This window comes from Hyalella azteca, unplaced genomic scaffold, assembly GCF_000764305.2.
Source record: "Hyalella azteca isolate HAZT.00-mixed unplaced genomic scaffold, Hazt_2.0.2 contig6661, whole genome shotgun sequence".
In the NCBI taxonomy this organism is placed as follows: domain Eukaryota; kingdom Metazoa; phylum Arthropoda; class Malacostraca; order Amphipoda; family Hyalellidae; genus Hyalella; species Hyalella azteca.
Window position 1 is genome coordinate 177,353 of NW_025936815.1, and position 26,062 is coordinate 203,414.

Here is a 26,062-nt window from a genome sequence, read left to right on the forward strand (position 1 = left end):
TTCCTCACTCTATTTGATCATCTCTTCACCATCACAACCAACGAGATGGCGTTGAAATTACTATCACTCATTCTTTTCGTCGCGGTGCTGAGCTTCGACTTCAATGCTTGTGTTGGACAAAGCGACACCAACTTTTACTTTACGTTCGATGACGATTTGCAAGGACTAACGGTGCACAGGGGCACCTGGAAATGGTCTGACATGGCAAGCATGCAGTACAAAGTACCTCCTGGTAAAGATGGCTTTGCAGTTTACGACAAACCACGTGAAGGGGACGAGCTATACTCTGATTTTATTCCACTAGATTACGGCTTAAATTACACCATCACGTTCTTCCTCAACTCAAAGTACGAACAGGGAACAACGTTTGCCTTGCACAAACTCTCCCGTTCTGGCTATTACCTTGAGATCATTGCCGACTACACGTATCTCTCCAGTCCCCTCAACAAGAACTGGATGACCGTCTCTGGATATGTGCCACCAGAATCTCACGCTTTGGTAAGAAGGTATAATTTTATACGAATTACATCTTTCAATAATCTTAGTCTATCAATAACCGTACGGAAAATTGAAAATATTTTTTCTTTTCTGTTATGTACTATGTTGAAATTGTTTAAGGAATTATTCAGTTAGTTACAGCTGTAAGATTTTTTCTTCATTCGACTTGCATTCTGATCATACTTTAAAAGATGTTCCTTGTGGCAGGAAATTTGCACGAAACTATCTGATCTGTGTTGATCAAATTTTAAGCCTTTAAAATTTACGAAAGGCGACTATGATAAACTCCGTGGAACAGTGAATATTTCGAACTGTATTAAGGACATGAATGTGGCCGAGTCATGGTCATTTCTGAAGGACACGGTTATGTCTGCAGTTGCTGCGTGTGTACCTAAAATTAGGCTCGGTGGAGCAAAAAAACTCTGCGGATGAACAGTAGAGTTCTAGCAAAGCTGAAAACCAATAAGGAAGCCTACCAGCGATATTCACAGACTCGTAGCGATGCTGATTGCAACCTATATGCCAGAGCTCGAAATGAAGCTAAAAAAGCTGTCACACCGCAGTAAAAATCTTCGAACAAAATAGTGCCAAAAATGCAGAAAAGAACCCGAAAGCCTTCTTTTTGTACGCTAGCTCGAAGTGCAAGATAACGGACGGTATTTCCGATTTGAAAATAGATCAACGAAAGATATCCTCTGATATGGGCAAGGCTAACGTTCTTAATCAGTATTTTAGTAGCGTATTCACTGAAGAGGACTTGAACAGTATTCCAGCTATTGAGGAGCGCCCAGTCGGCTCTAAATTGACAAGTTTTGAAATACAAGAAGTAGAGGTCATCAAGCGCCTGATTGCTCTAAATCCAAACATGTCATGTGGACCAGACGGCTTCTACCCTAGATCACTCGAAGAGTTAGCAAATGTCCATTTATCGAAAAAACTTTGAACGAGGGATTTTGCCGGCTGACTGGAAAGAAGCTCAAGTGACCCCATTGTTCAGAAAAGGTGACAAAAGTTGCTCGGGCAACTATCGCCCTGAAAGTTTAACAAGTGGCATTTACAATGTAATGGAAGCTGTGGTGGGGAATCGATTGATCGATCATTTGACTGCTAATAGTCTCCTATCAGACTGTCAACATGACTTTATTGCCGGGAGATCCTGCACCAATAACCTCTTGTCTACTTTGTATGAATGGACCCGCCTGCTGGACAAAAGGGAGCCAGTAGATGCAGTATACCTCGATTTTGCCAAGGCATTTGACTGTGTCCCACACGAGCGGCTGTTACGTAACTTGAAGTCTTTAGGAATTGAGAGTAATGTACTCAAAAGTATCAGAGATTTTCTATTTGGGAGACGGCAACGTGCTATTATTAATGGGACCGTATCAGACTGGGCTTCAGTGCGCAGCGGCGTGCCACATGGCAAGCGTTCTTTGACCTGTTTTATTCGTTGCATTTATAAACGATCTGCCTGAAATCGACAATGGAAAAAGATTTGGTAGTTAATGTCGAAAATGAGTTGAAATTTTCTAAGCAAATTGAAGCTCAAGTTAATAAAGCCAATCAACGACAGGGACTGATCATACACTCTTACGAGTACGTTTCATTGAAGACCAGAGAATTTGTTTTATTCGCAATTTTCTTATTAGTTTTTTCAATATATCGAACAATATTTTTAGTTTGAACTGGCAAATATTGTTCGATATATTGAAAAAACTAATAAGAAAATTGCGAATAAAACAAATTCTCTGGTCTTCAATGAAACCTGCTTGAGAGAAGAAATTCTGCCAACCTATACTAATCTTACGAGTACATAGATGCAGAAGCGATGAAGCTGTTGTTTGGCACTGTCGTGCGTCCGAATCTGGAGTTTGGAATTGCTGTGTGGTCACCAAAACTAGCAAAGGACAAAAATTTAGTTGATAGTGTTCAAAGACGTGCATAAAGGATAATAATTCCGGGATTAAAAGGCAAGCCTTATGAAGAAATATTAAAATTTATGAAGCTTCCAAGCCTCCGTTATCGACGTCTGCATGGTGATTTCCTTGAAGTATACAAGTATACTCACGGTTTATACATGGTCTCAGAAGAAATAATGGAATTTGAAACAAGAACCAACACCAGGGGCCTCGGCTATAAACTAAAAAACTGCGTTGTAACCCATCCATGCGACATTTCTTCTCGCTTCGAGTCACAGACATATGGAACAGCCTCCCTGAATTAGCATCGTTGACGCTCCGAGTATGAATGCATTCGAGAACAGACTAGACGAAGCTATGCAGTAGCATATGTTGTCGTGAAATGCCTAGCACCTTACGAGCCTTCCAATAAGTCCAGGAGCTATATCAATCAATTCGTTAGTTATGGAAAGATCGGGTTCACAAGGCTGGATCCCTTGTGGAATCAAGTCACGAGAAGTACAAGAATCAGCAACAGGCCATGGGCCTATTCTTCAGTGCCGACACTTTTATTCTATTATGAACCAAAAAGATCGGAACTTCGGGCCGATCTGTTAAGTTCTTGGTGGCAGGAACTTTGTACGAAATTATCTGATCGGTCTTGATCAAACTAAAAAGATCAGAACTTTGGGCCGATCTGTTAAGTTTCCGATCTGGGATCTTAGCATTCTTAAAATTTCTACCTTGCCTAACCTTCAATAATGTTGGGATTTGAAGAGCGCATTTTTATTGGACTCCTCATTTACTAATCTTGAAACAGCTGCATTGCCTGTTGCTACTTTTCTTCGTTCACTATACAGTGAATCTGTTACAGCAAACTATGTTGGCAGCACATAACAAGAGTGCTTGTCAACTGATTTTTTTTTCAAAGTCGTAAATTTCTAAGAAGGGATTACTCGAAGTGCGCCAGTGACGAACTACGTTTTCATTTAATGCTTATTTTCTGCTAACCGAAAAAACTTTACAGATTTCTCTCTAACTTTTAAGGTATTCTTCATTCATGAAGTGCAGGCAATGTATAATTTAAACTTGAAATATCATACGTAACGATTGATGACATTAAGTCGATATATATTTCCTGGGGTTCAGTTCACTCGCATTTTCTTTCTTTATGCCTAAATTCCAGCCAATGCAACTAATCTTAATTGTTCGTATGAGAACTTAATCTATTTATTTATTTTACTACTAGTTTTGCCAGAATAAATAAAAACCTAATTAAATTTTCCTTCTTCCCTGCAGTTTGCGCTATTCTGCCAGTCTGAATATTCCAATCCAAACGGCATCAATGGTTATCTCTGGGGTTGTGCTGTGGACTCAATGAACCTCATCACAGGACCTGACCCAACCTCTACCGCACCCCCCACCACAACAACCACCTCAACCACTACAACTCCCACTACAACCACTACAACAACTCCTACCACGACCACTACAACTCCCACTACAGCTACAACGACCACAACTACAACAACACCCACAACTACAACAACCCCAACTACGACAACTACAACAACACCAACTACGACAACAACCCCAACTACGACAACAACTACAACAACCCTAACTACGACAACCTCAACTACGACAACAACTACTCCAACCACTACTACCAAACCTCCTCCGTAAGTACATATAAGCGTTGACGACTTTATAGGGGTCACTCGTATAGGAAAAGCAAGGTAAAAATCCTGAATTTCACTTCGGCTTCTCATTTGAATCTTCTTGTACGGATAAAGTATTAGTGTATTGGAAATAAAACATCCAGATCACCTTCTTCGATTACGAATGGTTCGTTTATTGCATCGTTACGGACGACACGACCGTTTCGTGTTCCCGTGGAAATAAAGTTAGAAAATTATAATCAAAGCCTACGGATACGACAGTGGAATTGAAAATTAAACGCGTAGCCCACCAAATTATCCGTGAAAGCAAGAAAAGTTACCTGAAGAATTCAATCTATCTAATCTAAAGGGTGATTCACGGAAACTTCGCCATTAGAAGCTCAATAAGGAAAACTAATAATAACAATACAATATAAATTTTCTTGAAAGAGACATCACCTAAATTTTTTCTCACTTCGTTTTACAAATGACATCGGACAAATGGCGGCAACCATTTCAAATGCATTGTCTATTTTTTCTTTCCGTTCAACCCACTGAAGCATGCTGATGGGTATATGTAGTCGATGGCGTGGCGTAAGTTGTTCTTCAAATGACGACAGCCATTGTGAACAAATGATTTAAGAGAACTTGCCTTAAATGTTTTCACCCACGTAACAATCGATATCCAATGAGAAACCCGACCTGCCGGACGAATACGGAACCGAGTAAGGGAAAGCTCGCTGAACAGCGAAAATGAAACGGTCGTCAGAACATTAGGCCTCGACAGCAAACGCACGCTGCTCGCTTGTACGATGCACAGTGGCAACTGACTAGGCGGGATACAAAACTTTATGACCTTGCCTTGTTTATGAAATACTTTTAGCACTTTTTCTACAATGTCTGGTTGCTTGGCGAGAAGTACAAAACAGGAAGTTACCGTGAATCACCCTGGACGACTCGACAATAAATTTAATTCATTCCATTCTTAAACTTCATGAGTAGAAATGATGAAAGCCGTTCCAATTTTGGCGTAAAGTTAGTTTCATATAAATCTCGAGTGATTATTATTGATTAATCTCTTGGATAAATTCGTCTCCTTTACCAAGGAAATTTGCCAAAAATAGGACAGCTATTTAACACAATAACCAATACCAATGGGTAATGGGCATATTACGCCATGGAGATAATTATCTTCTAAAATAGGTCGCGGCGAAGAGAGAGAATTTTATTACCAAATCAAGTTGCTAGCCAATACATACCTCGCCGTTATTTTTCGCATTTAATTGCAGTTTGTGATTGATATAAATATCCATGCAATCGAACTTGTAAAGTGGCAAATTCAAATAATGTCATAATTAAGGAAGGTTAAAGCTAAGTAAAGCTTTTATGTTGCAGTCCTGTGATTGACTTCAACTTCACGTCGGGTACCCAAGGCTGGGTGTTGGGGAGCAGCAATGGGGCAGCCTGGAGACGGCAAAACACCAGCGGGGAGTATGCCATTGAAGTTGTGGGGTCACCAGTTATTTCAGGTGTCGTAGTTCGAAGAATACAGGAAGAATAAAATCTGAATAATTTCCTTAAACCTTTTTATGCTGATTTCGAGTTATTTGAATGTTGAGTTGGGTCAGTGAATACTGACAGTAATTCTCGTTCCTGGGGTTATTTCTTGGTCATAATAGCAATTCGTGATTAACACGAATTTCTATAATGTGGGAAATTGCTATTATGTATGTTGGGGATTATACGAATATTCATTTTTCTTAATAAGATTATGGTGAAAGATTGAAGAAATAGCCTTCATGTTTCATATAAATCCATCAATCCATCATATACTCATTATATCATTAGTATGCGAATCTACATATATTTAACAACATCAAAAATCATTTCCTGATATTTATCATTATATTGGTTTAATTATTGAAGTTTCTGCCTATCATGTGCCTACTATTGGTTGGCAGTTCAAAATGAGGTTATTACATTCATTCAGATATATAGCAGATTTTGTTTGACCTAAACAATCAAATAAAAACTGATATGTATAAAATAACGATGTCGTGTTCTGGTATGTTTTTTGATAACTTTGTCTTTGCAGGTGTGGTTTTGGCCACGAGTCCGCGCTTGATCGTGTGGAAGGAAGGCGAAGTGACCGTGTCTGTGACGTTTAGCGTGGAAGGATCTTATGAGTATCCTGCATCCCTCAGAGTTCGACGCTCCTACTCCTACAAGTATGTTCCTACTCCTGCAATGACGCTCCTACTCCCATAAGTAAGCACCTACTCCTGCAATTAAGCTCCTTCTCCTAAAAGTAAGTTCCTACTTTTATAAGGAAGCTCATACTACTGCAATTAAGCTCCTTCTCCTATAAGTAAGCTCCAACTCTTATAAGTAAGCTCATACTAATCCCTGCAATATTAAGCTCCTTCTCCGATCAGCCGTGTCTCCTCTTACTCCGTTCAGCCGAGGTCGAAAGAGGATGCACATATGTTTGTGGTCTGAAATTTTTAACTTCTACTGTGCCGTTTTCGGAACTATTTTCGCATTTTTTATGATCCGTGTCAGAGAATGACTGAATTTCAGTGAAGTCAGTAAACGAGAGTGCGAATAGAAAGAACAAGACTATAGTAAAAGTGTTTTCATTTTAAATAATTCGGACTTGTAGAGTCAGTGAGGGACGATCGCTTGCAGCAAGTGAGGGTAACGTGTGCACTGCTTCGCCCAAGCGGGACAATACAGCCTTTGTTTTCTTGTACAAGCCTACCTCTTCTTTGAACACATAAGCCGCTGAGATCGCCGCTCTCTGAAAGCCACTTACTCTAAAATCTCTAAGAGTTTTTTTTACAGCACTATTGTAATTTGTACAATTTTTACTCAACTTGATTTCGGTTTTTAACTTGAGTTTAATTAGCTCTTGCATTTAAAGATGGCTAGTCAGAGAGGACAAAAATTAATTGAAAAGGCCTCCAGTCCTGTTAAACCAAATGCGAAGATCAATCGCAAAATGAGCGAAAGGAAATTTGTAAATTTGCAAGCTGGTTTTGCTTAACGTCAATGACGCTACAGTGGCCTGTGATCGTTGCGGAGATATCCTCTGCAACAATTGTGCAAAGTTGAGCAAGACTGATTGCTCTGTTATTCGCAGAAACAATTAAGACAGTACACTGGTACTGCCAGGACTGCCAACAACCTGCACTTAGCGCTTTAAAAGGCAAAAAGATGGTGGCAGATAAATGCTCTTCTATTTTTTTCTGTCTTTAAGGCCGAAATGGAAGAAACCAACAAGCAAGAGTTGAGAAAGAGAGCCGAAATGGAGGAGAACCACAAGAAAGAATTGAGCTTGTTGTAGTAGCGAATTACACTCGTTACGAAACGAGCTGGTGGAAATGAAAGATCATCTGCACAAAACAGAAAATAGCGATAACACAGAAGGTAAAGGCCGCAAAGATGTCATCTCTGATCTCGCCAGCGAGAGCACTCGTGAACTGCTGCATAGAGAGAAGAAGACTTAACCTTATTTGGTTTAACGTTACTGAAAGTAATGCTTCGGATGCTGCGTTTATTACTGATTGTTGTGCCAAGGCACTTAACGTCGTTGTGAATATAATGGCATGCAAGAGGCTGCGATCGAAAGACGCTACCACCTGTAGACCGCTGCTGGTGACTGTGCAGGATGCAGCCGAGGTCGGACATGTGCTTAAGGTTGCGAGAAAACTAAGTGAATTCGAGTTTAATTCAGTATTTGTTAAGACGTATGCTACCCCTTAAGAGAGAGCAAATTTTCGTAAGAAATGGCAGGAGAGGCTCAGGTCAAGCACTCTCACGATGTCATGACAACACCGGCCGCACACGGCCAGTCAGCGAAGCTGGAAGACAAGTAAGAAGTCCAGGCCTGTAAATAATAGGCCATAGATCCAGGCCTGTAAATAATGTAAGTAGTAAACGCATGCAGCAAAGTGAGAGTGCACAAAAAAGTTTTAAAATGTTTTTACACAAACTCTGATTGCGTTTTGAACAAATAAGTGAACTATTTACTGTGATCGAAAACGAGTGCATAGACATTATTTGTATTACAGAAACACTCCCTAAAATTCACGGGGGAAATTGTACCTGTTGAATTTCAGTTGCCAGGTTTTGATTGTCTTCATAACTTAAATGAAGAGCGGTGCAGTAGAGGTGTAGCTTTGTGGGTTAGAACCTCTTATGGGGCACAACAAATCAAGTTATCTGCAGAGCATCAATCAGCTAGAGAATCAGTGTGGTGCGAACTTTCTCTCAAAGGCAAAGATAACCTCCTCAAAGGCGTCGTGTATAGATTACCAAACAGTTCCTCTGATAACGATAAAGTACTAAACAGTCTTTTACCGAGCATGTCTTTCCGTAGGTCACACACGTTGATCGTTGGTGATTTTAATCATGCAGAGCTAGACTGGACAGATGGATCCGCTCCAAGGACAGATGAATCACCCAACATCCTTCCTTGTTCATGGAGTCTGTGAGAGACTCCTTCGTAGTCCAGCATGTTACCAAGCCAACCCATTATAGAAGTAAACAGACTCCCAATTCAAGACCTGGTGTTTAATCGTGATGAATCAATGTTAGATGAGCTTCGTCACGAAGCTCCATTGGGCAAAAGCCATCACCAATTATTTTTTTTTCAGTCTTGAGTGCTGTACAGAAAAGAAGCCTCAGAAGCGTGAGCGTTTGAATTTTGCGAAAGGCGAATATGATTAACTCCGCGAAGAAGTGAATGCAGTGAATATTTTGAACTGTATTAAAGATATGAATGTGGCTGAGTTATGGTCATTTCTCAAGGACACGGTTGCGTCTGCAGTTGATGAGTGTGTACCTGAAATTTAGCTTGGTGGAGCCAAAAAAACTCAGTGGATGAACAGTACAGTTCTAGCTAAGCTGAAAACGAAGAAGGAAGCATACCAGCGTTATTTACAGACTCGTAGCGTTGCTGATTATAACCTAGAGCTCGAAATCAAGCTAAAGAAAGCTGTCGCACGCAGTAAAAACCCTCGAAAAAAATATTACTAAAAATTTAAAAAGGAACCCAAAAGCCTTCTTTTTGTACGCTAGCAAGATAAGTGCAAGATAATGGACGGTATTTCTGATTTGAAAGTAGATCAACGAAAGATATCCTCTGATGAGGGCAAGGCTGACGTCCTTAATCAGTTTTTCAGTAGCGTATTTACTGATGAGTACTTGAACAGTATTCCAGCTATTGAGGAGGACCCAGTCGGCTCTATATTAATAGATTCGAAATAAAAGAAGAAGAGGTTCTCAAGCGCCTAATCGCTGTAAATCCAAACAAGTCATGTGGACCGGACGGCTTCCACCCCATATTACTCAAAGAGTCAGCAACTGTAGTAGCCGGCCCTCTGACATAATTAAAAAAAAAATTTGAGCGAAGGGATCTTGCAGACTGACTGGAAAGAAGCTCAAATGACACCATTGTTCAAAAAAGGTGGCAAAAGCTGCCCGGGCAACTATCGCCTTGTCAGTTGGACAAGTTTCGTTTGCGAGGTGATGGAATCTGTTGTGAGGGATCGATTGATGGATCATTTGACTGCTAATAATCTCCTATTAGACTGTCAACATGGCTTTATTGCCGGGATATCCTGCACCACTAACCTCTTGTCTACTCTGAACGAATGAAGCCGCCTGCTTGACGAAAGGGACCCAGTAGATGCAGTGTACCTCGATTTTGCCAAGGCATTTGACAGTGTCCCACATGAGCGGCTGTTGCGTAAATTGAAGTCTTTGGGAATTGAGAGTAATGTACTCTAATCTAATGGATCAGAGATTTTCTAGTAGGGAGACGACAACGTGTCGGTATTAATGGGTCCGTATCAGACTGGGCTTCAGTGCGCAGCGGCGTGCCACAAGGAAGCGTTTTCGGGCCTGTTTTATTCGTTGCGTTTATAAACGATCTGCCAGAAGCTGTGTCTAGCGTGTGCTCGATGTATGCTGACAACACAAAAGTTTATAATACAGTGAAAAATACGTCGCAAAAAGTACAGTTGTAAGGTGATCTTGACAGGTTGGTTGACTGGGCTGATAAGTGGCAGCTGCGTTTTAACGCTGACAAGTGTAAAGTAATCCACCTTGGCAAGAATAATGAACAGAATGATTACAGTATGAGAATACATGGTTGCAACGACAGAGTGATGATGTCGAAGTTGACAATGGAAAAAGATTTAGAAGTTAATATCGACAATGAGTTGAAATTTTCTAAGCATATTGAAGGTCAAGGTAATAAAGCAAATAAATGACTTGGACTGATCAGAAGCTCCTACGAGTACATAGATGCTGAAGCGATGAAACTGTTGTTTGTCGCTGTCTGTCGTGCGTCCGAACCTAGAGTTTGGAAACGCCGTGTGGTCACTAAAACTAGAAAAGGATGAAAATGTAGTCAAGAGTGTTCAAAGACGTGCAACAAGGATAATTCCGGGTTTAGAAGGCAAGTCTTATGAAGAAAGGTTAAAAGATTATGAAGCTTCCAAGCCTCTGTTAACGACGTCTGCTTGGTGACCTTATTGAAGTATACAAGTATACCCACGGTTTATACAAGGCCCCAGAAGGATTACTAGAATTTGAAACAAGAACCAACACCAAGGGCCACTGCTATAAACTGAAAAATGCGTTGTAGCACATCCATGCGACAACATTTTCTTCTCGCTTCGAGTCATCGACATGTGGAACAGCCTCTCTGATAGCATCGTTGACGCTCTGAGTATGAACGCCTTCAAGAACTGACTAGACGAAGCTATGTAGGAGCATATGTTCAGTCTTAAAATGCCTAGCACCTTACGAACCAGGCAATAAGTCCAGCAGCTATCTCAATCAATCGTCAGTTATGGACAGATCGGGTTCCAAAGGCCGGATACCCTGTGAATCAAGTCACGAAAAGTACATGAATTGGCAACAGGCCATGGGAATATTTTTCAGTGTCGATACTTCTATTATATTCTAATCTACTCCTATAAGTAAGCTCCTACTCCTGCAATTAAGCTCACACTCTTATAAATATGCTCCTACTCCTAAAAGTAAGCTACTACTCTTATAAGTAAGCTAATACTCCTGCAAATAAACTACTACTCCTATAAGTAAGTTCATACTACTGCAAGTAAGCTGCTACTCCTGCAAGTAAGCTCTTGTTTCCTACAAGAAAGTTCACAGTCCTACAGGTAATATTCCTCCCATACAAGGTGAAGCTGTAAAAAAGAAACTTCTTCTCCTACCGGTAAGGTGTTACGCGAAAATATTAGAGTTAAAAAAGGCAGATGGCGAGTTTTATTTTATTATTGAATTGGTGCTTTTAGTTTACTTGAGTGAAATTCTTTCCTCATAAATGTAAAAAAATCTATCGCAAAGTAAGCAAGGATTTTTTTTCTCAAAAAAATAAATAAGGATAAGAATATTTTCTTGTCTATACTTGTACCGGAAGATCAGTTGTAACAAGCAGAAAGTTATTTATCGCAGATAATAAGAAACGAGGAAGTGTTTCATCAAAAGTGACTTGAGATATATGATGAAAAGAGGGTTCTCTTCATCATATAAGCTGGAGTAATTTTTCAGAGAGCTTACACGTTTTGTTGTCACATCTTCCTTTGCGCAGTTGATGAGGGGATTTTCTTGTCGAAAAATGAAGGATCTCTTTTTACAACCGATGCTAGATTTGTCTCGGAATGTATATCTAGACGGTTTTTATATGCATCATTCAAAATCATTCGTTTCAAGAAGAAAAAAATGTAAAACTAAGTTCAAGCTTCATTCTGCCAAAAAATAGAAATATTTTTCGGTGAAATTATGCTCCTGAACGAATATAGCCAATATTAATTATTTTTTCTAAGATGCACGATCTTAGACTGAAATTACGGAAAGAATATAAATTTTTATACCAAACTGAACTCCCGCACCAATTACTTGACAAAACTGCTCTATTTAAATTGTAAATTGATTCATGCTCAATCACTAATCCTCAGTAACTTCGACCCTAATCCCGCAATTTCGATGGATGACTTCGGAACGAACGGTACCTTCGGTTACGAGACCTACACCGACACATTCCGCAACCTGGTGCCCGGCGAAAAATTCTTCATTGTTTTGGGTGAGACTACTATTATTCAGGAGATTTTGATCAAATTGATGTTTTGTACTTGCTGCGTCAGTTCCTAATTTTTCGTTAGTCATAATATTGAAAATCCTGGGCAGATTTCGTGCCAATGACTATATACCGGAATACTGACTGTTGGCATCACGTACTTGAATATGACAGCAAGAATTTTAAACATGCAATTGGTTTCTATGCATCAGATTAAAATCTCATCATTTGGCTTCATTTTGTTTTACTGATGAGTGAAAGGCTGTTGATTTAAAATAAAATTTCATTCAGTCTGCAAGCAAACAAATTTGCTGGGCATAGAATTATTTTTTGAGCTGTTGATACTCATAAATGAAGGCTTTGGGCTCAGTTAATTTTACGAATAAAGGCTTCTTAGTTTAATCGTATGAATTAATTACAAATATTGTCATTAAGACCTTTCTCATGCCATCATCGTATATAAATTTTGTGACATGGATGATTCGACTGATAAATAGTGTTATAATTTTAGCATATTCCAACGGTTTAGTTGAATAATTGAACAAACAAATGAGCAGTAATATTAGGAAGTTATCTTATATATCATGAAATGCAATTCACCATGCCAATTAGATAATGATTACAAGATAATAATGTGATGACAACAATATTTCAGAGGGGTCGCTGGGCATTGACCAGGGCAACGTAATCTCTGTTACGGCGATGCAGCTCGTGGGCGCCTCGCCATACCCCGTGCCTGAGCAGGACTTCTTCGACTTCCATGGCGGCCTTGTGGGTCGGTAAATTTATTTAAAAGGAATACGTAATATTTTGTAGAGTTATTTGGGAGGAGGGAATCACTTCACCAAAACATAAGTTCTCTTCCAGGGCGGTCTTGTGGATCGGTAAATGGAATACGGAATAATTTGTAGAGTTCTTTGGGAGAGGGAAATTACTTCACCAAAACATGTGTTCTCTTCCATGGTGGGCTTGTGGGTCTGTAAAAGGAAGACCAAATATTTCCTTGTTTTATATGAGTGGAAAAATATTTTATTTTTTGTTCTTTAAGTTATTTTTCTTTAATCTAGAATTTTTTCTTTTAATTTATTTCTAAAGATCATGTTTATTGATAAACAAGTAAATGAAGAAAAATATCCGCTAAGCATTTTTGCGCAACGAATTTCAGTATAATATAAATTATTGTGTATATTCCGTTAAAGGAATTGTGTAGAGAATTTTGAATTTTAGGGTAGTGAGCCAGATGCCAATAAAATTCAGAAATGCAACATAACAGATTAGCTTATGCTCGTGAAATTCGTTTACACAAAAATTTACTAGCTTAAAATAAGAAAAAAACATACTGCATACTGGCAGCATATTTTCCTATCGATTTACGCCACAGTACCAAGTTTATCCAATTCAAAAACACGTTCATTTTATTCAAGACAATTGTTTTATAATTTTTGAGTACGTGAACTACTGATTTGCTGAAATGAGTTGAACAACTCAAAAAGTTTTTTCCCCAAAACCTAATAAAATTTGTTCATTGAAGGTTGGTCACAAGGCAACATGGACGGTGGCAGGTGGCAGGTGGAAGACTACCGAAAAGTAGGCGTGACCATCCCCAAGCCCACTGGGCTCAACGTTCTCTACGTCGACAGATACGACATTTTCAGCGGTTGGTGATTAAAACTTCTGTGAACTAAGTGCAAGATATCAAATACTTAGGTTTCCGTGAGGCCTCAAGAAAATTTCAAAGAATTCCTCTTATGAGTATTATTTGATTGAAAACTCATCACTATTGTCTGTAGTCTCTCCAACTAGCAGTTAAGTCAGCATTATAACATGTGAGAACAGCAGATTAACCATTGTTACCCGGGCTGAGGATTTAAAAGGGCAATAAACAATTTCAGTAAAATTGTTCGAGCATTTTTTTCTGGTTTGCTTGTTTTTTTAACTGTTTTTGTTATGTTTTGACTTTCTGGCAAGACTAATTTTCGTTAAATTATTTGAAACAACATTTCGATGTGAGAAAAAAGGTATCGACACATTTTATTTTTTATTATCTTGTCATTGTAGAAACTAACTACACCTGATCGATTAAATTTTTTCAGATTAATCGTGTGAAATAACTAGATAGTATTATCTGGCGGCACTTACCGGCCTGTTCTAACAAACATAGATATTATAATTGTACTCCACCACCAGGCGTGATGACCATCGAGTCTCCTCCCCTCTCCACCATCACCGGCTCAAACAAGACTATCAGCGTCCGGGTCTCGGTTCGAGGCAGCCACGACAACCCAGTATCTTTGAGGTGATAGTAATAGTCATAGCGGTGTCAGCGTTGGATAGGAGAAGTATGGACTCTTGATGATGCTTGACATCACGGAATACTTACAGCTAGGTGGGGTTTTGAGCCCGCAACTTACTGCTCCAATTCGACTGTTTCCAACCACCCGGCTACCTAATCAATTTTAACTTTAACTGTCATAGGAAGCTGGTATCAAATACGCAACTCACTGCTAGCAAACCTCCTTGTTATCTGAACTTTAACCAATGGGCCACCCTGCCTACACATCGTCGAGCCGCGTTAAATCTTGAACGATACTCAAACCTTGAATCAAGTCGTCATACTACATCAGATATGCTGCGAGTTGTTTTATGTGTTGCGAGAGTTTTTATTTCTGTACATGATACGAAGCTTTTGTGGGAATTATTTTACTAAAGTTTTTTTAAATTGATAAGGCTATTGGTTTGAATCCTATGTGTGAAACTGAAACTGACTTATATTTTTGAAGTCTCTGTGACATACGGAACTGGAACTTTAATTCCGTGTAAGTGGGATAGGATTGAGCCTATCACAACAGTTTGTCTAAACAGCTTACCCGGTTACCGATCCTTTACCAAAAATCTCATTTCGAATCTTGAACATCAAAATTGATCAATTACCCCTAAATAAAACCTGATCATTTACTCACAACATTATATCGAATCTTGGCCATCAAAAATTTGAGCAGTCTACCGATCAAAAACCTGACTGTTTACCCTGAATCTTGACCATCAAAATCATGGGTTAACGAACATTTACCTCGATTGACCGTGCACTTTTTAACCGAGAACTGAGGGCTTACTCCCTATTACTTCTTCACCGCTCATATCTTTCAGCATATAAGTTACTGGTTTCGTCTCTAATAGTTTAGAGATGACAAATAAGTTACGTGTGAAATTAGGCAGATATCCTTTATTAAAATCCTTACGTTTAATACTAATTCTAACACGATCTTCAATATTTAGGCTTTCTTACAACCGTACTTATCTCGGTGAACAAATTTGCATAGACTATATTACTGTTCTGTTCAAGTGAAACTTCAAGTCTAGTCATTTTTATTGATCTATGATAACTATTGATATAATTATCAACTAAATCTGGTAAAATATCTTCCCACTCTTTTGTCTTGGCGTACGTGAAATATTTCCACATTTTTGTCTTGAGAGTTCGGTTAAATCTCTCAACAACTTGAGCTTTAGTTTCATTTTCAGTTGCAAGCTATTGAATTTCAAACTTTTTGAATAACTCTTTTGTCGGCTTGTTAATGAACTCTAGACCTTTGTCTGTTTGAAATTTAGAGGGAATTTGTTCACTGAAAAGCTTTTGGAAAGAAGTTTTAATCTCTCCACCAGTTTTTCTACATATAGGAACTGCCCATGCATGTTTGCTAAAGACGTAAATCAAAGCTAGAACGTAATTTTTACCTTTATCTGTATACTTCTGCAAGACATCTAAATCTGAAGGCCATTGATCATCGATCTTTGTTACTTTGACTCTTCTTGTGATGAATATATTTTATTGATTTATGTAGAGTGTGTGTTTCATGTGACTCCAACTAATTCGTGACTTTCTTTCGAGATAAACTACTCCTACGAACGAGTTCATTTGTCCCCACGTAGCCGGTTTTAGGATCGTAAAATAATTGCCATAGAATTTTACCACTCATTGGACTTTTACGTTTTATTGATACTCTAAGACATACACATTTTTTACAGCCATTATAGTATTAACTAATTATGCATCAATTCTAATATATTCAGGTTCATTAGGATCTATCGCAATTTCAGCAGCTTTTTTTCGCTAGGATATCATCAGACTGTCTCTAGTTTTTGAATGTGTACTATAAAATATATCATGCTCTCTACAAGCTATATCCAATGAATTAGTCATTTTTCAGAATAAGTCATTTTTCCACCCTAGTGCCAGGACCACAGAAGGAGTAGGTATGCTTATTATTGAAAGAACCGTTGGGAACTTGCTCAGATTGAATGTTGAAGGTAATTTTAAATGCATTTCTGGCAGTGGTAATTTCCTCAACATTGTGTTAAAAATGCCGCTTCCAGTTTTTTCATTACGAAGATATGATTTCATCTGGTTTAATTAACCACTCACTATTATCGGTTGATGGTAGCTCAGGATAGCTAGTCGATAGTTATCATTTTTATTAGATTATTTTATAAAGACTTCTATCAGCTTGCATTAGGGTACGCACACAGTGAAAGCAGGTTTGCCCGCGCGGGCAACCTGCTCCAACCTGCCACAAGAATGAACATAGGATAATAATGTAAGTGTTCACAGTGAAAACCTGTACGAATAGGCTTCTGTATTCTATGGTTTCAGGCGCCAGCCTGAGCAGGTAACCAGCACGCTGGCAACCTGCTTTAACTGTGTGCGTACCCTTACAGTGGTTCAATGGTAGCGAATTGATACCGTCTGCTAATAAATGTCTTTTATCATCGTCACCATTCAGTGCAATTTTATTAATTACTTTCGTATAATTCATGATTATCACTTGGATATCATACAATGTTTTATATATTGCCTCATTATTCAAGGCTCTCATATATTCATCCATGGTTGTATTCCTTTCAATTACATTTCTCTTTATACCTTTAGCATTTTTAGCTACAGAACATTTTATTCGATAACAATACAGCTTTGCCCGAAGACCTACAAATTCTTCTATGGGAATGCAGCTAGTTTCATCTTTCATTTCACCGATTACTTTTTTGTTTTGATTTGAGTAGAGGAAATGATCCTTAGGATAATTCGAAGTATCAAATAAGTCTTGATTATCCCTCATATCTTCATAGAAGTCAGCGGTTTTTATGTCATAGCAAAGCGAGTCTGTATCTGTGAACAATAGCTTTGCTCTATCACCATATTCTTCACTAATGAAATTGTAATGAAAATCATTTATCAATGCCATGCTCATATCTAGTATGCTCATCCCTACATGAATAGGTTTATAAAATTTAAGCTTTTGTTTTTGCATGACTATCCGGTTTTCCGAGAATAGTTTTTTTGACGAACTAATCTTGAATCCCCGAATAGCCAATTATTCGCGTCACCTCAGAAGTTCGAATGGTCTAATAGTCACGTCCACCAATGACCGGAAATTGAATGCAACTTCCCTACTGGCCTAATCAGCATAAAGCTAGGACCGAGCGGATAGTTACTCAAACAAACCTTCTTAAATTTATTCATTAAAGATAAACGGCAAATTGAAACTAAACAAATCAAACAGGTGCGGCACATGAATTAAACGAACTAACAAATTAAATGCTTAGGAAGCTGAAGTGCGACGAGAGCAAAATGCGAGGAGAGAGCTTACGCATGGAGATCTGAGAAAACGCACGATCCTACAACAGAAAACAAAAAGTTAATATCTACACATGACAAGTCGCTATATACACAAAAATCACGATATTCCATCAATTATTCCAAGCTAAATTTCACCGCCATAGCACGCAACTCACCCTGGCGTCTGAGTCAAAAACCTATAAGAGATGAACCAGGACGCAAGTCGGGATCGGCATTGTATCTGACGGCTATACTCAATTTAACACCCACGTCAAAGTCGGTCATACTTAAACTTAGTAGTCTGACATACAGTAGTGGGAAATTTGCAGCAACACTTCATTACAGTTTAAATCCTTTTAAATTAGGTTTATTAATTAATCTTCTCCATTCTTGTTTAGTCTTAACCAAATTAACTTCGACTCGGTTTCTTATGTTCTCCATCGTTTTACCAAATACAGAATTATTCATTAACTTAGAGAAATCTTTGTCAAAATCTGATTTCGCTTATTATCACTTTTTTTGTGTTCAGCTCTATATATGGCTCTATCCATGGACTTTCATCGAATTCTAATATTCTATGAATTTTCTCTAGTTTTAATCCAAGTTTCTCATAGTTTTAAGTTACTGTAATGGATTACATATTTTTCACGCTTACCTTATAGTTTTCTTTAGTAAACTCTTCATGACAGACATAGCAAACTGTAGTATTTCTGTGTTCGTGATATTTCTCGGTTGATATGAACATCTTTTTCGGATATTGATTTAATAATTCATACACAAGTTTTGTTTCTTCTTCTAGATATTTCGCAAAATTTAGGACGCATCTCTACCATTATATAACTCCAACTCTGAGTGCCTATCATCTCCGCATTTAATATCGCAACAGAAACTATTTGGCTCATGTTTATTTATATTCCGCGTATAATTCAACTTTCGGTTTGGTTGACTTGAATCAATACCTACCATAGTCGATTCAAAATCAACGTATATTACAAAGGGATGTTTGTCTGTTGAAAGGTCTTGAATTTTAGCTTTTTATCACTAAAAACATATATGTGAGGGGTGTGTGAATAGAGCGATCATTTTTATGTTCTTCAAGTATAGGCCTTCGCTTATGAATGCATGCAGGCAGTATGGACATACATATTTAGTTCTATGACTCGCCTTGTGAATAAATGGACTTAAAGACTACATCAAGACATGACTTCCATTCTCATTTGTAATTAACAATAACGGAACCACATCTTTATTTTTAGTTTTAGTTATTCGAAGTGGGAATAGCTCCAAACAATAACTCAAGCCATATAAATTTATAGATATATTATAATCTTTTCACATTTATCGATGTTTTTAATTTTCACAGGGAATTTGATATCTGCGAATTCGAACTCTTCAGCTTTCTTCTTTAATATTTTTGTTATTCCGTTACAATTTTTTTAATCCCTGAAGAAGTGGCGCGTGACCGTCCACTTAAAGCACACATTATCTTGGTTTTGAATATTTATTAACTTATATTTGGATGTCTCAATTGTTCTCGTAATTCTATATAACTAGAACCTCTTAAAGGTTTGTATTCAACAATTTCGATTGTGAAGTATAGCAACTTGTTTAATATCCATCCAGAAGAGTTATTCGTAAATTCTTCGATTCTATGTATCAGATTATCATACAGTCCTTTAATTGTACTTAAATTTATGCGAATCCTTGGAAGTTCTTTATACCTGTTTGAATTGAACCAAGCGGTATTATAAGCTTTCGCGTTACCTAATTTTGACTGCTTAATTGCTTGAATATCTTCAGATGTTATATTTTTGAGAAATAACTTCGGATCGATAGTTATTATATCATGATATATATGTTCTGCGCATTTATCATTTATAGACTACTTAATTTCACCTCGCATGCATTCAAAATTATTTTTAAAATGTACATTTGAATCTTCATGCGCTCCGATATCATCCACTTCTTAATTGCAAAGATTACAATAAAAGAAATAATTGGCTAATATGCTATAATTTAAACGATTTCTATGGACGTTTGTTTGTTCATACCTTTCTAAGTTTTGAACTTCGCGATTACATATTACGCATTTTGTCTTTGTATTAAAGTATTCATGTGATATGATCGATTGTTATTTGCTTTCCGATGCCTTTGAGTTTCTATATGTTTTTTTAGGTTTTTTAACTATCTGTGTCACAAACTTCACAATGGTTTATGCTGACAATACATGCTTTTATTTACTTAAAATATGTATCCAAAGAGAATTCACATTAAATGTATGTTTTTTCGCATGATTTACATTAGACGATTCGTTAGCTCTCATTTTATATAGAAAAAAATTAGAAGCATATTGAAAAATTATTGATTTGATCTCTTTGATAAAATAGAGACGGGTTATAAAACACAACATTTGAGATATAGCTTGATACTGAATGTGGGTGGTGACTTGATGCTTGAATTGGTGATGCCTGTTGACCTCCTGGAGTTACAGTGATGGAGAGGTGACGCCTAGTAATCGGTGGTCTTGGTTCGTGGGTTTGAGTCGGTTGCGTGCTGTTAATAATGGTGCCTTGTGGTCGGTGCGTATAGCTTACCATGAGCTGGAGCAGCGCTGGCCGGATGCGCTCGGCGAGCGCGGGCTAATGACCTTATTGGTTATGCGCTCGGCGAGCGCAGGCTAGTGACCTAATTGGTTATTCGCTCGCTATATCCATCTCCTGTGCTTCTAATTTCCGCTCATTGGCAAATGGGTATGATGTCTAAATAAGTTAGTGATATCCCTTTGCTTTTTGAAAAGTTGAGGGAGGGATAAGGATAAGTTTTTAAGTTTTTTAAACCGATATCCGAGTTTACCAATCCATCGAAGTCGATTTGCGAAGGATATGCTGATGCCTATATGGTCAGCTAACAATGTTTGTAAGGTAGGTTGTGTAACTTTGATTTCCTCCGCACACACATATTCATTGAAGTATTTTTCCCACAAAAGGCGTAGGAAATATCCGAAGAGCATTAATTTTGATCTACAGGAAGAGCTTTTTGCTGTGATTTTATTGCGTTTTTAAATCTCACCAAATAACCGAAAATTTCGTCATAATTATCACAAGTAGAAGCAGGAGGTTCAATATTTTGGTAATGTTGATTGTCAAATACATGCGTTTTTAACCAATTATTTAGTTTCGCTGGTGTTTTAATTCTGCTTCTCTTCATTACATTGAACACTTGTCTAACGAATTGACGAAGATTTTTTGGAATGTCATTTCTATCTTTGATATGCTTGTTTGATATGCTTGATATAACTGTTTGATATGCTTGAGCGTCTGCTATCGCATAATCGATCATTGCTACAACTTATATCAGTTAAGACCGTGCTTTTCTCAACTTATTTACTTTCACTGAATCTCCGTCACACTATCTCCGTCATCACTTTTTTTCTCGAATTTTCACAAAATATGCTGCAACTTATGTGTATGAGAATGGTGATCTGATGCGGTCGTTCTCCGAAGTGGTAATGTCTCGCAATGAGCATGAGCATTTCTCTATAAAGTGTTACTCGCGTGATTTTAAATAGGCAACACTTATTCGCTGGAACTGATAGGACGCGCTTTGTTAGGGGTTCCGGAAATGACTCGTGAGAGAGGCGCGTTTGCTCTGCATAAATATATGAATTGAGCTGGTGATACACACTAGCAGTATACTGTTTCAGCATTCATGATTACACTGTAGGAAATTATATATCCCGCAGAAGTATTTTTTCCAACATCCGCTCTTTGTGAAGCCCTGAGTTATCGGTTAAAATGTTTTCGGTCAATCGGGGTAAATGGTCGTTAACCCATGATTTTGATGTTCAAGATTCAGGGTAAATGGTCAGGCTTTTGATCGGAAGACATTGCTAAAATTTTTGATCGCAAAGATTCGAAATAAGATTTTTTGTAAATGATCAGGTTTTTAGGGGTAATTAATAAATTTTGATGGTCAAGATTCGAAATAAGATTTTGGGTAAATGATCGGTACTGTTAAGCTGTTTAGATAAACTGTTTTGATAGGCTCACTCCTATACTACTGATGAGGATATTAGTTTGAATCCTATGTGTGAAACTGAAACTGACTTATATTTTTGAAGGCTTTGTGAGACATGGAACTGGAACTTTGATTCCATGTACATTAGAATTGAACATAAAATGTGCGAAAGTTCTTTCGAATTCAGGGGAGAAATAGAGATTTGAACTTGAACTTTAAAAAAAGTTTACGTTGAAGTTCATAAGAAGTTCGAGCTCGAACTGAAATTAAAAAATATATTGTTGAGAATTACAATGATCATTGATCTCTAAAAATGGAATAATTGAGGTAAAGCAAAGCAATCAGATCAAATGATTAAAAATTATAATATTATTAACTGTATAACTTGTTAAATGTTAAAAATGCAAACATTCAAAACTTGATGTACTATAATGCTCTTTTATTGTTGTTACATCTTTTTAATTAGAGTTGTTATTTCAGATCTTGCTTTAAAATAAACGGTTTCCAACAAAATTTTTTAACGTATAAGGACTCATGAAATGAATCCACCAATCTGTCTTCTATAGATGTTAAATTTTTTGTTCTAGCTAGGCAAGTGCTAGTGTAATAGAAGAGTAATGGTTTTGCAGCGGACATCAGTCAAAGTCATAAGTCGAATTTGTCTGAAAAAAGACTACCGTACTTCTAATTAAGTTGTTAGATCACAAGACGAAGGCTCAAAAACGTCATTGCTCCGTGGACTGAAGCTAGTTTACACGGAAACTTTTTTTCATTTGGCTGCACAAAGCTGAATTCCAAGAAATCTCTGTAGCGACAAAGTTTCATTAATAAAATATTCCAAGTGTTCGTGATGAAAAAAAAACTACTAGAAGATTCGAAAGAAATACAATTTCTAACCATCAAGCCAGTGAAATAGAATTACTAATGACGTGTCGTTTGGCCTTTTAGACTGCGAGCCAAATCTCTGGACGGAGACTACGATAACCTTCCCTTCGTCTCGGTGCTCGTGAAGGCTGACAACTTGAACTGGCAGGTCGTGACGGCAAGCTACCAAGTATACAACGAGTTCTTCCAGGTAACTGAGTCATTGAATTTTTTTACCTAGCGTCTTCTATATACATCTTAACAAAATTAAAGTATTTGTTGCATTTTTAAAAACTTTTGGAAAAATTATGTATTAATATTTCAGTAAGTGTTAAAAAATCTAACTTTGCCTAATTTTCTCATCCAATTTATTCCCAAACATTAACTATTCATAAACACGAATTCTAATACAACAAAATTGAAATTATTCTTACCTAACAGAAGAAATAATTCGATTGATAGATATGGTTATAGCCAATTATAAAATAGGAAGATCTAAGGCTATTGAAGATGGACACTAATTCAGAAATTGTTTTTTTCCGAAATTTCTATAGTGAAAATAAAATGAAACAAGTCAATAAGCAACCGAAAGAATTGTATGAACAAAAATAAATTTGTTTAAGTATTTTAGTGGTTATTAAATCTAATTTTTATAATCTGTTTCCACTCCTAATATTACTAAATTAATCAATGAGAAATAATGATGGGTAATAGAAGTACAAAACAAAATCTTTATTTCCTAAAACTTAGTTGTGAAAAAGTATGTTATAGATGCGCAATGATCACGATTATGATTATGACGATGAAAACATGACAATTATTTGGCCAAAAATATTTATTATTCTTTTCAAAATTATACAATTTGTCTCGTAATATTCATGAATATTTTCTAAAATAGTGATGAATTTTCCCTCACAGCTCGTGATCGAGGCTGATCTTGGCAGGGGCAGTTCAAACTTCATCGCCATCGACACGATTTCCGTCAGATCCGATGATCCGATCACTGATAGTCCTACCACTGATGATACAACCACGTATGGTACTACCACTGATGGTGCTACCACTGATGGTACTACCACTGATGATACTACCACTGATGATACTAACACTGATGGTGCTACCACTGATGATACTATGATGATACTACCACTGATGGTGCTACCACTGATGATACTACCACTGATGATACTACCACTGATGCTGCTACCATTGATGATACTACCACTGATGCTACTACCACTGATGATTCTACCACTGATGCTACTACCACTAATGGTGCTACCACTGATGATACTACCACTGATACTACCGCTGATGGTACTACCACTAACGGTATCACTGATGGTACTACCACCGATGCTACTACCACTGATGCTACTACCGCTGATGGTACTACCACTAATGGTATCACTGATGGTACTACCACTGCAGGTACTACCACGGCAGGTACGACCACTAATATTACGATCGGTGAAAGTACAATCACTGAAAATCCGACATCCAATGAGACAACAATCAGAGCAGGAAGATTCGACAACTATGATTGGGAATGATAGGCCGCAAGTTTATACATAACTCTGTCGCCTTCAGCCAAAATTCGTCACCCGCTAACAAACTTTTTTACCTGAAACCAAATTTCACCACCAAATCCAAACTTCTTTGCCCTCAAACATAATTCGTCACCTAGAAATAAAATTTTATCAAAGTAATAAGTAAGTAAAACCAGGAATGAAGAGCGCTGATTTGCTGCTAATGTATCGTGAATAGTACTTCTTCTCTGATAATAAACTCAAGCCATACCGATCGCGGATTATTAACCTGCTATCTTCAAGCTGTAGTTACAATTACCTCGTATATTTGGCCGCCTATCAAAAGGGAATTGTTTATTGCTATGTTATGTTGTGAGACAGGAACTATTGGACATTACCCGAGTCAGTAGTCACGACAGGCTATGTCAAGCCTGTCAAAGTTACGCGCAGGCAACATTAACGCAGCCTGACGGTAAGAGAAGTTTGCTTCAAGAGTAGTTGATTTATTTTCTTAAAGGCAATAGTAGAAATAGCAAAGGCAACAAACAATGGTAGAGTACAAACAAACTTTACAGCCCTCCTAAGGAAAGAGGTCCAATTTTCAAATTGCAATCTTATTTGGTTTAAACTACAGAGAAATAAGCTACCACAGTCTCAACAAGCGACTTTCAAATTCGCAACTCTATCGAAATTTATCCACTTATAGGGTTCAAGTTAATTTTACGTTATCGTAAACGAAAAAAACTGTAATTCTATGATATTTATACACTCAGAAAAGTTAATGAGACTTAGTCGAGGCGGTTACAATGCCATTTTTGGCCTTATATGCGGCTAATACTGACCCAAATTGGCGCGGAAACCAGGGACCATACATTCAAAACTCGCTAAGTGAACGTAAGTACTTCGCTCTATTTTCTTGTTCATTTTTGGTGGATTTTGCTTAAAAGGCCGTCAATGATTGGCTGATGAACTTACGATCTATTAACTTTTTTTTAAAGTGTAGGCCCAGCGAATTAGTGCTGCATACACTCTCTCTCTCTTTCTCTCTCCATGCGCAGTGGGTATGAAAACATTTGGATAATATTGTGAAAAAATATTTGGAAAATGTAACACATTCGATTTTCTGAGTATTGACAATAAGTGGGATCATGTCTACAAATATTGTGCTCATGACTGGACTTGATATCCATGGTACATTATCACAGTGCATGTCAGACAAAACGTAACGGAAGGATACTTTTCATACTCAACAGAAGAAAAATTATATCTTAAATTAAAAATTAATTATATATTTTATGATATATAAATATATTACATTATAAAAAATTATATACCCCAAAAATCATATCCGATTATGTAAATTGGAATTTACTTATTGGTGCAAGTCACACTAAAAAAACATTCGTGCACTAAATTAAGCCAAAGCTCCGTGACAATATAATATCTTTTTTTGTAGCTCAGCAAAATAAGTGATCACGTAGCTTGCTGCTATGGCTGTAATCCGATGACATTAAAATTTCAAGTGCCTCGTGAATTGAACGCGCACTTCATCAACGTTGTTTTCGTGATAATCATTATTTAGTTTCCTCGCCAAATTGAATGTTTCCTGAGATTGTTTTTAAAGCTCATTTTATTTAATCTCCCTCCTCAAAAAAATTTATCTGCTGCGTTTCATATTGAACTAATGCTGTCATTTTTTTAAATGCCAATGAATTAATGCTATTGTCTAAGATGAAAATCCAAAACTACGGCTTTAAAATGCTACTATACTTTAATTTGACGTGCAAGTGGCGATTTTTTGGTTATCGCACTGCCGAACAGCGATAATTCTCCGCATGCTCAAAGAATTATGCTTCATGTCTAAGTTTTTGTGA

General features: G+C 37.5%; 1 protein-coding gene across 1 annotated transcript; it reads left to right on the top strand.

The window, feature by feature from the left end:
- On the top strand, nt 1-24,459 carry LOC125178043 (mucin-5AC-like). The gene is made up of 11 exons (XM_047880940.1): nt 1-498; nt 3,693-4,075; nt 5,450-5,583; nt 6,150-6,282; nt 12,046-12,170; nt 12,820-12,939; nt 13,696-13,821; nt 14,352-14,460; nt 22,744-22,870; nt 23,578-23,728; nt 23,815-24,459. Exons 1-11 carry the CDS (start codon nt 46-48, stop codon nt 24,210-24,212), a joined length of 2,259 nt encoding a protein of 752 aa, XP_047736896.1. The 5' UTR covers nt 1-45; the 3' UTR covers nt 24,213-24,459.
- Nucleotides 24,460-26,062: the final 1,603 nt, after the last annotated feature.

Coding starts and splice junctions, on each gene's coding strand:
- LOC125178043 (XM_047880940.1), top strand. CDS start 46: ATGGCGTTGAAATTACTATCACTCATTCTTTTCGTCGCGGTGCTGAGC. Junction 4,076..5,449: donor ACTACTACCAAACCTCCTCC/GTAAGTACATAT, acceptor TTTATGTTGCAG/TCCTGTGATTGACTTCAACT. Junction 13,822..14,351: donor CAGATACGACATTTTCAGCG/GTTGGTGATTAA, acceptor CTCCACCACCAG/GCGTGATGACCATCGAGTCT.